Source organism: Musca domestica, unplaced genomic scaffold (genome assembly GCF_030504385.1).
Source record: "Musca domestica strain aabys unplaced genomic scaffold, Musca_domestica.polishedcontigs.V.1.1 46, whole genome shotgun sequence".
Taxonomy (NCBI): Eukaryota; Metazoa; Arthropoda; class Insecta; order Diptera; family Muscidae; genus Musca; species Musca domestica.
Window position 1 is genome coordinate 6,790,737 of NW_026712336.1, and position 13,681 is coordinate 6,804,417.

At 37.6% G+C, this 13,681-nt stretch overlaps 2 protein-coding genes across 5 annotated transcripts in view; one reads left to right on the forward strand and one right to left on the reverse strand.

Annotated features, from left to right (window-relative positions):
* LOC101888199 (bcl-2-related ovarian killer protein) overlaps positions 1-13,681 on the reverse strand; it is a 39,257-nt gene that overhangs the window by 9,168 nt on the left and 16,408 nt on the right. The gene's annotated exons all lie outside the window — the stretch shown is intronic.
* On the forward strand, positions 3,762-5,997 carry LOC101888368 (uncharacterized). Its single transcript, XM_020037677.2, has 4 exons — positions 3,762-4,286; positions 4,355-5,062; positions 5,134-5,306; positions 5,367-5,997. Exons 1-4 carry the CDS (start codon positions 3,796-3,798, stop codon positions 5,903-5,905), a joined length of 1,911 nt encoding a protein of 636 aa, XP_019893236.1. The 5' UTR covers positions 3,762-3,795; the 3' UTR covers positions 5,906-5,997.

The following is a 13,681-nucleotide window of genomic DNA, read 5'->3' on the forward strand; positions in this document are numbered from 1 at the left end:
TCTTTGCTCTCTACGATATAATGCGGCAGTTTTTATTGTTGTTGCTGCTGCTGCCGTTGTTGTTGTTTAATAAATTGAGATAAGACGTAAATTATACATGCCAGAAGCATGTCGTTCCCTCCCACCTTACCGATCATATCGATTGAAACTATGTTTATGATTCTGTTCGAAAATGTCTTCGATGTCCATTTACAACTGCTGCTGGACATACATAAATAGTTAATGAGTTTATTTAACAACGGGTGGTAAAAGTTTAATGATGTCCACTGATGAGATGTTAGATAGTTTGTTTTTGTTTTTGCTTCTGTGGAAAACAATTTTAATGTCTTTATAGCAATTTTTCAGTGCAGTGCCAAATTTGAAAATTCATAAAAAAATTGATACAGTGTTGCAATTGAATTTGACTATGTAAGGTTAGGTGACATTTGAGCAGCTATGCCGGAGATTTTCCACATTAGCTGACGTGCAATGAATTGATAAGTTTATGTTGTAATATGGCATATATGTACTGAAATACGATAAGACTACAGGGAGTTTATGGGAAAAAAGAAATCTGAATAGTGTATAACGCCGATGATATGATAATAAGATTTACTGTGAATAGAAGTCTATATCGATTTTTATACCCTACACCACATTGTGTTAAGGGTGCATGTCTTTGTGCCTTTGTTTGTAACATGGAGAAGAAAGCGAGATAGACCCATAGTTTCTTTTGAGGATCTCCATAAAATCACTTTCTGAGTGGATTTATGGTTGTCAGTCCGTCCATGTATTCTTGTGAACAAAATGCAGGGCGCATTTATTATCCGATTGAGATGAAAAACAATATTTGTTTGGCCCAAGGACGAAAATACCTCTATCAAATGTTATCGAGATCGGTTCAGATTAGGATATAGCTCCCATGTATATCTTTATCCGATATCAGGTTTATTGTGCACCAAATTGCCAATATCCAAATTACCTGAATTTTGGCACATTCGACCAAATTTCTTCTACATCAAATTTGGTTAAAATCGGTTCTTATATAGCTATAGCTCCCATATATATGTTTTATGCGATTTAAAGTCCCTGACAAGCGTAATATGAATTTCACAACAATGATCTTTGGTACCAGATATCAGATACAGCTCTGAAATAAGTGTATCACATTTTATCGAGATCGGTTCAGAGTTGGATATAGCTCCCATTTATATCCTCAACCGATTTCGGGTTAATTGTGCCCCCAATGGCTAATATCAGTCTAAATGACCTGAATTTTGGCACATCCAACAGAATTCAGTCCAGAAGCAAGTACATTAAATTTTGTGAAAATCGTTTCAGATACAGTTTTAGCTCCCATATATATGTTTCAACCGATTTGGGGTTTTAAGTCCCTCACATTCGTAATATGCACCCCATAAGAATGATATTTGGTATGGGATATATCATATAGCCCAAAAATACCTCTGCCAAATTGTATAAAAATCACTTCAAATTTGGATATAGCTCCCATATATATTTTCAACAGATTTCGGGTTAATTGTCCACCAATTGGCCAATATCGGTACAAATGACCAGCAGTTTGGCACATCCGTCAGCATGCAGTCTAGAAGCAAGTACATCAAATATGGTGAAACTCGGTTCAGACATATATATGTTTCATCCGATTTCGACAACAATGATGTTTGGTATCAGATATCTTATAGAATTCGGAAATATCTTTGACAAATTTTATCGAGATCGGCTAAGATTTGAATATAGTTCCCATATATACCTTTAATCCGATTTCAGGTTTATTGTGCAAAAAATGGCTAATATTAGGGTAGGTGGAGTGAATTTCGGGACGTACGTTTCCATTTGGTGGAACTCGGCTCTGATATATACAGGGTGAGATGAAAAAACTGCAACCAACTTCAGACTGCTGTCATTACTAAGCTACTCGTCCGACAGCTGTTAAAATTATTCCAGTGACAGCTCGTTATATTGTTTACAAGCGTACAAAAGCATTTTGGTGAGAATTTTCTAGAAAAAAGTTATTCGTGATGGAATTCAAGCGGAGTAGGATATAAAGCAGGGGTAGACAAAGAGTATCCCATGGGATGTCTGTTTATTCACCAACACAATTTTAAAACATAAATTGTTTTTCATTTTTTGTCAAAATGGTTTTGGTAGCATATTTAGTTTTATCTGAGCTGTCGATAAGGAACACCGTTAGAAATATTGGGGTACATAAATTTAATTTTGATTTCAGGAAAAGATATGACAATGATGGCCATGGACTATTTGTGTGATTTGCTCATACAAAAAATATATATTTTCAGTTTCATTTCGATAGTGAATATAAATATCCTTTCCGGACCCCTTGTTTATAATTTTTCCCTAAAGCATTATCTGAATACCTTAAATATTTTTTACATCATTCGTAGTATATTTTCTCTAGTTTAATAGTTTATATAATTGTGTAAATAAAAAGCGATTAAAAAAATATTTTTTAAAAGATCCACGTCTCGAAGGCTCTTCAAAAAATATATTCTTAAAAATGTCCACGTCTCGAAGGCTCTTCAAAAATATGCTTTAAAAAGTCCACGTCCCGAAGGCTCTTCAAAAAATATTCTTTTAAAAGTCCACGTCTCGAAGGCTCTTCAAAAATTATATTTTTAAAAGGTCCACGTCTCGAAGGTTCTTCAAAAAATATTCTTTAAAAGGTCCACGCCTCGAAGGCTCTTCAAAAAATATTCTTTAAAAAGACCACGTTTCGAAGGCTTTTCATAAAATATTCTTTAAAAGGCCCACGTCTCGGAGGATCTTCAAAAATAGTTTGTTCAAAAGATAGGCTCTTCAAAAAATATCCTTTAAAAATCCACGTCTTGAAGGTCCTTCAACAAATATGAAAACAAATATAAATATTGATATATTTTTTATTTCAAAACACAATCACGAAATAATTTTAAATTTCTTTGCCTAGCCCTGGTATAAAGATTTAATTCATAATTTTAAAAGCGTGAATATGTATGTCTCTTTAAAAACCTGTCATGAATTACAATTTTGCTTTTTTATACCCTCCACCATTTTTTGTCATTCTGTTTCTAACTCCTCGAAATATTCATGATAAACCCTTCAAAGTATATATTTTCGGGATCCGCGTAAAATTCTAAGACGATTTAGGGATTAGGCAGGTTAAGATCGTCGGCCTACGTCTTCATATAGCCCCCATCTCCCAATATTCAGTATTTTTCATGATTTTAGCGACTTAATTCACCCGATGTGTACTACAGCAGGACCACGTATAGCCCTCCTATAAAGGTATAACGGTATTTTTCGAAATTTTTTTGAAAATTTTCAAGTTCTTTCCAAATGGTGGATTGTTTGGTGACGATTTGACAACAAAAAAAAAAAATGCTGTGAATATTTGTTTCTAGCCTCTCATGAGGTGATAGAGGTGTTATATAATTAAAATGTTTTTTTGTTTTTACGCATACAATCTTAATTACTGTCTCACCTACTGTTATACGGATTACCACACTTGTTATTTAATAAAAAAAAATAAAAAAAAAAACAAAATTGAAACAATAAATTCACGCCTGACATGACCTGTACCAATAAACTTCTTCATAGGTTTTCACCAAAATTTTGCTATTGAAATTTCTAACTCAACTCTGCATCGTGAGTAAGGAAAGTGGTGTATACAAAGAAGAACAAGAAATGCGTGATATGTGACATGACAACAAACGAAAGTAAATAAAAGAGTGTATGGCCAAATAAACAAAAAAATGTGAGTCTCCAAAAAAAATCACGGTTTTTAAATAAATTTTCGAAATGAAGAAATCAAAATTAATTTCACCTTATAAAAATACTCTGCATTTCAAAATTGGTCACAGTCACAGTAAATCCAGCAAAATGTCAACACTAAAGCCAAGTTTATTTATTTTCTTCCTCAGCCTATTCAACCATTCCCTGGCTGAGGTATCGCACTTTTTCGCACCGGAAATAAGTTATTTTCAACATCATCATCACATACCGGGACCGCAACAATCAATACCCTTGGCATTTCATCCACCATTGGCTGGAGTTTATGGTTCACCGGTATCTTCGATATATCCCAATCCTCCAGCAGCAGCCGCACCACCTCCACCACAAGTTGTAACCCCAGCGCCTGTGGCTCCCATTCCTTCGTCTACCACGGAATTCACATTGCCCGAAATTGTCGATAATCGCAGTGCCAAGGATCAACGACATTTTATACCATTACATCGTCAGTATGTACCACCTTCTGAGGAAAGGCCAAGCTATGACACTCCATTGCAAAGGTATGGGATTGAAAAAAAATTGAAATCATTTTTATTTTTAAAAATTAAATATCTTTCCTCACATATAGCGATCCCAACAAATATCCCTTCAGCGGTTATGTTTATGAAAAACCAACAACAACTACGACGACAACCACTACAACTACCACCACTGAAAAACCCACCAGACCCATTGTGGTGGAAGACTTGCCCTCTCAATTTCTACCACCCTTTGGAAATGATACTCCGTCATTTGAAAATGATGAAGATTTCAATAGACCCTTATCGGAGGGTTACGATTATCATGCTCCCCCTCCAGTTGTAATACAAAGTGATACCCCATTTAGTCGTCCCTCAACACCGGCTCCCGTTTATTTGCCAGCCTCCACGGATCAACAGACGGTGTTGCAAAATACCGATCCATCTGTGCCGCCATTACGTCTACATGTCCATGAAATGCGTTGTCTGCAGCCGCAGGCCAAACAGGGTGGATATTTTCGTTCGGTCCTTAAGGTGGATAGTTTTATTGGTGCCACTCCCACGGTGGATAATGATTCCAGTGATAAACGTTGTGAACTGAAGTTGCATAAGAGCTATGTTGTTGTCGACATAGCCGGAGAGGATTTCGGCAAGTGTGGTGTTCAGTCATGTGGCACAGATTTGTGTCTGCGCCTCAGATTCCCTGCCCTGAGGGGAATGCGAACTGGCTCGGATAATATTTTGACATTGCATTGTAAATCACAAAATCGGGTGGCCGTCAAGACGCACGCCCTCAAAATGGGTGTGGCCAATGATGTGTAAGTTCTTCATTAGCAAAGATTGCAGATTTATTTTTATTATCCTTCTCTCTCCCCTATCTCTCTTTTAGGCAATCCCGCAGCCTGGGTACCCTGGCCAAGGGAGGATCCCAGAATTCCTTTAGGACTCATGTGGAGCTTTTGCGGAAAACACCCCAGGGTTATGCTAGACATTTGCAAAGCAATGAAGCTGTGCAGCTGGGGGAAGACTTACTGCTTCGGGCCCATGTTGTGACGGGAGATGGTAATTGGAACCAAAATCCTTTAGCAAAACAAATTTTATGAATTTCCCCTCCCTTTACAGGTTGGAATTTCACCAAGCTAACCGATGTGTGTCTCCAACGCATTTCGCCCTCCGGAGAGGTGTTGAACAATGTCCAACTCATTACCGCCCAAGGATGTTTGAATCCCTCCATGAAGGGTATTTGTACCCAACCGCCCTCATTCGATGCCCCCTTGGGCTACAAGCTGCCTTTTAAGGCTGTCATGTTCCAGGGCATGCGTAGTGGTGATGAATTGTTGATGTCCATGCGCATTACTGGATGTTTGGACTATCATGATTGTCATGTTTCGGCGGATCAATGTTTCCCGCCAAATTCTAATCATCTAGTGCGACGTAAGCGGGACATGCCGGCCAAACAACAAAATCAAACGGAGGTCTCTGAAATTTCTAAAATATCTTTTCGTGTCATCATGCCCGAAGATAAACAGACGGCGGCTAACATGTCTGAAGGCAGAAATGGCTCGTCATCGTCGAAATCATTAATCTTAATGGGCTCCCTTGGGTTTGTTGTCCTCCTGGTGGCTTTGGGCATTTTTGTTGTTTTAAAACTAAAGAAATAATTTATATTTATTTTAGGTTATTATGTTCTGTTTTGTAGATTTCGATTATTTTTACTATTTTAAGCGACAATAAATAATAGATAAGTTTCAAATGCTGTATCTCTGATCGATCCGAACATGTTGCACACAAGCGCATTAAACCAAAAATGGCCGAACATTATGTACTCATGTACAAATTCGTTTACAAGATATTGCATGCGAAGAGAACGTGTGACAGCTGCAAAATGTCGACGTTGTTTGTTCGGTGTTATGATCAGGTTGGTCAAATATTTTAGGTCCTATGACTGGGAACAGGAGAGCACAAGAAGTTTTGTAAAAAATGTCGAAAAAGCATCAAATTTTGATTTGTTCGAATTGGTTACCTTTGGCACGAATTATGGCCTTCAAACGACTAATGAACTTGGGTGGCGCGTGCTGAGTGCGATGGTGCTGAGTCCTGTTGCAATGTCCAAGGTCTGCGGCCAAAATGTTTGCGTGCCCAAGGCTTTAATATACCCTCCAGAATATTTTCCCGATAATATTCGGCATTTATTGTAATGCCACGGTTGATTAATATGAGCGGAGAGCGACTATCGGCTGTTATGGCGGCCCACATCATAGAGTGAATACTGTGCTAGGAGGACATCCACCCCCCGTCGCAGCTGAAGATCGAGAGCTGCCCCGACAAACCCGAGTAGTTTTGGCTCAATTGCGATCCGGATGGTGCAGCCGCCTAAATTCCTTCTGGGAAATGCTGTCAATGCAATACCTGCTTGGGTGTTATAGACAAAAACCATCCGAATCACCATCTTGTGGATAGGCAACGTCCGCCCAGGCACGTTAGGAAAGACTTTCATGATCTAGAAAGAGAGAGGTGCAGAGGTATAAGAGAGAGCCTCTAGATCAACAGGCCTATCAAGCGGGATAGTATTCACTCTAATGCGGATATTGAAGGATATAGAGTGAATACTGTGCTAGGAGGACATCCCCTCCCGTCGCAGCTGAAGAACGAGAGCTGCCCAGACAAACCCGAGTAGTTTTAATTCAATTACGATCCGAATGGTGCAGCCGCCTATATTCCTACTGAGCCCGGATTAACAGCGATGTGCAGAATATCTACCCAGCTTGTGGCACAGATCCACATGACACGCTGCACCTATTTCGCTGTTCAACCAAATCTACTCACCTAACTCCAGTCTCGTTATGGACACAACACATACTGGTTGCATCCTTTTTGACATAGAGGCAGAACCAGATTGAATTGAGTCAGAAAATGGAAACCGAACGAACACAGATGTATGAGCTGCTACAACAACAACCAGTCCTGTTGGAATGCCTAAGGTCTGCGGCCAAAATGTTTGCGTGTCCATGTCTTTAATACACCCTCCAAAATATTTTCGCGATAATATTCGGCATTTATTCTGATGCCACGTCGATTAATACGAGCGGAGAACGACCATCGGCTGTTATGGCGGCCCAGACTATTACCATGGCCGTCGCTTGAGTTCTGGTGGCCAACCGAAGGTGCACATTTTCAGCTGACCTTTTTGGCAAGTAAATACGATCATTTCGTTTTTTACAAACGGCTGGACAACGAATGTTATCTCATCGGAGAAATCCAAATTCGGCATTTCACCACTTTCGGCCAAGCGAAGCAACTCTTAAGCTCTTTTGAGTCTATTTTCTTTCTGTAGCGGTGTAAGTTCTTGCACTTTTTGGAATTTCAATGGCTTTACCCCGAGCTCACTTTTCAATATTTGCCGAATGGAATATTGCGATATGTTCAGCTCACGAACCATTTTTCGGCCACTGCGACGCGGGTTTCGATCAAGTGGCTTCTTTACATTTTGGAACCATTTCTGCAGATGTTGCTGTTTTCTTCCGTCCACTTCCTTGACATCGGGCTACGCTACCAGTGTGGCGGTAATGAGCGATGGTACGAAACACAAAAGATTTATTCTCATTTAAATGCTGGAGTGCTCTAACGATAGCCACTTGTGGGTTTCCAGCCAAATACAAAGAAATCACACTATCACGCTTGAATTTCATCACAAATAACTTTTTTTCTGGAAAATGCTCTCACTGGAAAAATTTTAACAGCTGTCGGACGTGTGGCTTAAAAACGACAGCAGTCTGAAGTTGGTCCATTATTTGGTAATGGCATTTTTTGTGGGACATTGGATAATTTTTTTAATTCTCTTGGAAAGTTAACAAAACTAAAGTTGCATTTTTTAGATTTAAGCTTGGAACTTAAATATCACATATTGCCCCTCGTATTTTCTTTTGCCATCGTCTGTCTCTCTGATCGATCTCGCAAGTCATGTGGTAAATGTTGGCAAATGCAATTGTCCATTGTATTTTGAAAACAATTCAACAAATATATTTATGTGAGAGTATGTCTGACAGACAGACAGATGTCTGTCTGTCCATTCGTTTGCACCAAAAAAGCAGCCCCCATATACACCACCTTCGGCTACATCGTAACAATTGTGTAAACCTGTGTGTTCGTCGCAGACGTCGTCGTCCAAACAATTTACAAATGATCAAATGAATGTTTTGCAGCACCAAGTCCAGATGCCGATTTTGTCAATAACTGATCGATCGACGGATGGATGCATCTGTCGAACGATCGTTGGAGAATTATGTGTGGCCGGCACATGATGACGGTTTGCATTATGTGTCCGATATACTCCTGCTGCTGCTGATGGCAATGCAAGTTACTGTTGTTTGACAAAGATGGGGTTGTCTGTCGCTGTGGTGGATTTGTCAGACACGAATGTGGCATGTTGTTGGCCAATTGTTTGTTTTGGTGTTTGTTTTTTTTTTTTGTTTTTGTTAATGGGAGGTTGTCTACTTTGCAAAAAATCGACATAATGCCGCCTCGTTACATTTGCTAATACAATTAACCAATGAAATTGCAATAAAAATATATTTCATTTGTGACCAAAACACCTGATATTCTGAGTTGGTGGAATAGAATGAATTTCGTGAACCAATTGAAAATTGCGAAAAAATGTGTTTAGTTTTATTAATTTATTGGGTTTGAGAGAGTTTACAATTTGGAGTTTAGGTGCGTAGGCGTTTAATAAGTCTGGGTTTTTTTTAAATTATTACTAAATAGGTACGAAAGGTACTAAAAATTGAATACTTTGTATTAGAAAAACGAAATGGGCTAGAATGAAAAGAAATTTCGAATGAGAGTCACCGATGGAGTGCAGGATAGATGTACGAATACGGTTTTTGAAAATTCGAACTTTAAGGGTACGAAAAGTTCTAAAATGGTACTAAATTTCTAAAATGATACTATTTTATATTGTGTTATTATGTGAATGGATAGAGCTAAAACAAGTAAAAAATCATTAAGTTCGGCAGGGCCAAACTTTTAATACCCTCCACCTTAGGGTAAAGGAAACATGAGAGCTCATTATGACCAAATTTTAAGACATATTCATATTCAAAATGTGCCCGGAAAATACGGCTATATGGGGCTATACAAAAACGTGGACCTATACATGTAATGTTTTGCCACCGGAGCTAGAACCCATTATGAGCTACAAATACCAATTTTCTGAAAAATCCGTTAAAAAATGTGGCAAAAATCATCAAAATACCGGATATCGGGAGGTACCGTTATATGGGGACTATACCAAAACTTGGACCTATACATACAATGTTTCGCCACACGAACTAGGTCCCATTATTTAGACAAATCCGTGAAAAATGTGGCAAAAAAACTAAAATACCGAATATCGGGAGGTACCTTTATATGGGGGCTATACCACAATGTGGACCTAAACATACATTGTCTCGCCACACGAACTAGGACCCATTATGACCTACAAATACCAATTTTCAGACAAATCCGTGAAAAAAATGTTTCAAAAATCATCAAAATACCGAATATCGGGAGGTACTGTTATATAGGGGGCTGTACCAAATGGTGGATCTATACATGCAATGTTTCGCAACCGGAGCTTGAACACATTATGACCAACAAGTACCATTTTTTAGACAAATCCGTAAAAAAATAAGGCAAAAATCATCAAAATATACCTATTTTAGGGCTCTACGTCAAATCGTGATTTTAATAGACAGACGGACATAGTTAAATAGACTTAGAACTTTATGCTTACTTAAGGATCTTACAAACGGATAAGTTAATATACCCTCCTTTCCAAGGTGGAGGGTATACAAATGATATGAGAAGCAAGGTTGAAAAGTAGGTTCAAGGTTTTGGAAATGTGTACTAAGTCTGCAAACCATACTAAATTAGAAAGATTTTACGTTAGGGCGAATGAATGAGGCTAGCATTTTGTATTTGGGTCCATGTTGGTCGTAGGTTTTTGACAAAGAGGTAGTTTTGGAAATGTGTATTACAAGTAAAAGAACATTTTTCAATAGTACTATATTTGGTACAATTTAGTATGGCGTGAACAAATGATGCTTGAAATCTGAGATTCGGTATTAGGGTCGTTGTGGAGGTGGTTTCGGCAATTTGTTATTTGGTGAAGGGCCAGAGATAAAATTTGATATTTAGATCACTAATGGCATCTGTGTTTGAGATTTGACGGTGATTTGGAAATGCGTCCTATATATTTACGAAAAGTACTAAAATTTGTACTGGGTGAAGGGATAGGACTGAAATCCTCAAATTTGATATTGTGGTCTCTTTTGGTATCTGATTTAGATATGAAGGTTCTTTTGGAAATGTGTACTGTAATTCTTCGAAAAGTACTAAGTTGTACTCAATTGGGTATTGTGTGAAGGGATAGAGGTGAAACAGCGAAATAACTATATAGTGATAACTGTTGTTTCTAGGATTGAGATTTGGAACGGTTATGCGAATGAGAATTAAAATTATACGACAAGTACTGAAATGGTACGAAATTTGGAACAAGTTTGTGAGTACTAAAATTATACGGAAAGTACTAAATGTTACAACATTTGATATTGAGTGAACGTATAGAGTTTGAATCCCGAAATTTGTTATTGACGTCTCTGTTGGTATCTGGTGGCAGTTTTGCAAATGCGTACTAAGATTGTCGTAAAGTACAAAATTAGGTATCACTTTTGGTGTATTGGATGGAGATATGTAGATTTTTTTTTGATGTGAATATTGCATGTTACTAAATTTGGTATTGGTTGAAGGAATAGAGTTGAAATTTGATATGGAGACGTTGAAATAATTTTGGTCAGAAAAATTGAATGTGGGTCCATTGTACAATGGTTTTACTAATATCCTTCTCGGCAAACTTCAAAATCAAAGATTTTAAAGACTTTTTGGTTAAAAGGTAAAAATTTTCCTATTATTTTTTTTTTCAAAAAAGGAAAAACTTAAATAATTTGTAAAATCTTAAAAGTCTGAAAACTTAGTAGAAAATATATAAAGTTTTGTCAAAAAGAACAAATTGAACATTTTGAGTATTAATGGAACGGATGTAAAATGTTAAAGTGGGTTTTTCGCTGACGAAATATTCAATTTCATAAACGATTGGATTGGAAAATATCGCCAAGACCCTCAAAATAACTATGATCAGGGACTATGTTTATATAAGGGCTGTACCAAAAGGTGATAATAAAATAAAAAGACAAAACGTGAAAACTTGGCGAAATTAAATGGAAAACCTGAAAAAATCTGAAAAACTTGAAATCTTCCATGAGTGCTATACCAAAAAGTGAACCGATATAACCCATTTCCTATCAATGATTCTGGATATAAACCAAAGATCTCTGTCGAATTTTAAAGTTCTATCCTAAATGTTTCGATATATATCTCAAACTTCCCTTTGGTTTCTTTGTACAGGGTGAGATGAAAAAACTGCAACCAACTTCAGACTGGTGTCATTCTTAAGCCACTCGTCCGACAGCTGTTAAAATTATTCCAGTGACAGCTTATTATATTGTTTACAAGCGTACAAAAGCATTTTGGTGAGAAATTTCCAGAAAAAAATTTATTCGCAATGAAATTCAAGCGTGATAGTGTGGTTTCTTTATATTTGGCTGGAAAAACACAAGTGGCTATCGTTAGAATACTCCAGTATTTAAATGTGAATAAATCTGTTGTGTCTCGTACCATCGCTCATTAGCGTGATTCTTGTAGCGTAGCCCGACGCCAAGGAAGTGGACGGAAGAAAATAGTAACATCAGCAGAAATGGTTCGAAAAGTGAAGAAGCGACTTGATCGAAATCCGCGTTGCAGTGGCCGAAAAATGGCTCGTGAGCTGAACATATAGCAATATTCCATTTGACAAATATTCAAAAATGAGCTCGGAGTAAAGCCTTTTGAAATTCCAAAAAGTGCAAGAACTTACACCGCAGCGGAAAGAAAATAGACTCAAAAGAACTAAAGAGTTGCTTCGGTTGGCCGAAAGTGGTAAACTGCCGAATTTGGTTTTCTTCGATGAGAAAACATTCGTTGTCCAGCAGTTTGTAAACAAACAAAATGATCGTGTTTACTTGCCAAAGAGGTCAGCTAAAAATGTGAACCTTCGGTTGGCCACCAAAACTCAAGCGCCGGCCATTGTGATGGTGTGGGCCGCCATAACAGCAGATGGTCGCTCTGCGCTCGTATCAGAGTAAATGCCGAATATTATCGCGAAAATATTCTGGAGACCTTGGACATTTCCAAAAGGACTTAGCACCATCACACTCAGCACGCGCCACCCAAGAATGGTTATAAAATGAGGTTACACGCTTCATTGGCTACCAAAATCCCCGGATTCCAATCTGTTGGACTGTTGTGTCTGAAGTATTATGGAAAGCAAGGTTGGCACTAAAAAATACCAAAGTTTCGATCACCTCAAGCAAGCGCTTCGCCGGGAATTGGCCAAAATACCTCAGAGCAACATTCGGGCAACTTGAAGACCTAATTCGTGCCAAAGAAGACCAATTCGAACAAACTTATTCTAAAATTTGATGCTATTTCCGACATTTTTTGCTTTCATTCTATTAAATTTAAAAAAAAAATTAAAAATTATGACCTTTGACTTTGTTGCCGTTTTTTATCTCACCCTGTATAAAGAAATCAATACAAGTTGGTTGCAGTGTTTTCATCTTACCCCGTATATAAATTCCTGGTGTTTCGGTAAGATTCAGACTCTTGACATCTTTTAGGACCTTTTAGTATTTTGACTTGCTATAATCCCGTTTAAAGGGAGTTTTGAACCATATTTTAAATAAAGCAATATAAATACCCACTTGTTGACTCGCTTGAGGGCTAACATTTTTGACTAAAACAATCCTTGTATTTTTATCTGTAATATTGCCGAATACACTTTGTATCGCAAATCAACGGATTCCAAGGTAATTATCAAGGTACGTCTTTAACGCTAAAATGTGTTTTTATTATATCTGAATATCTGGTGTTTAGATAAGATTTAGACTTTTGACATCTTCTAGGACCTATAGCTGAATTTCAGGGCAAATAATTTTGTAGAATATTTTGACTTCCTACGATCCCGCTTAAAGAGAGTTATGAACCATACGATCCCGTTTGAAGAGAGTTTTTAGCCATATCTTAAAAAGGACCAAAAAGCGTCATTTATTGAGGATTACTAACCTCGTATTTTAGTCTGCAATATTGCCGAAGACTCTTTGCATCGAAAATTAATGGATTCCAAGGTATTCACACAAATTACGGACTCAAGCCTAAAGTGTGTTTTTAATATAGATGAATTCCTGGCGTTTTGGTAAGATTTGGACTTTCGACATCTTCTAGAAGCTATAGTTGAATTTTATGACAAATAATTTTGTAGAATATTTTGAGTTGCTACGATCCCATTAATAGACAGTTTTTAG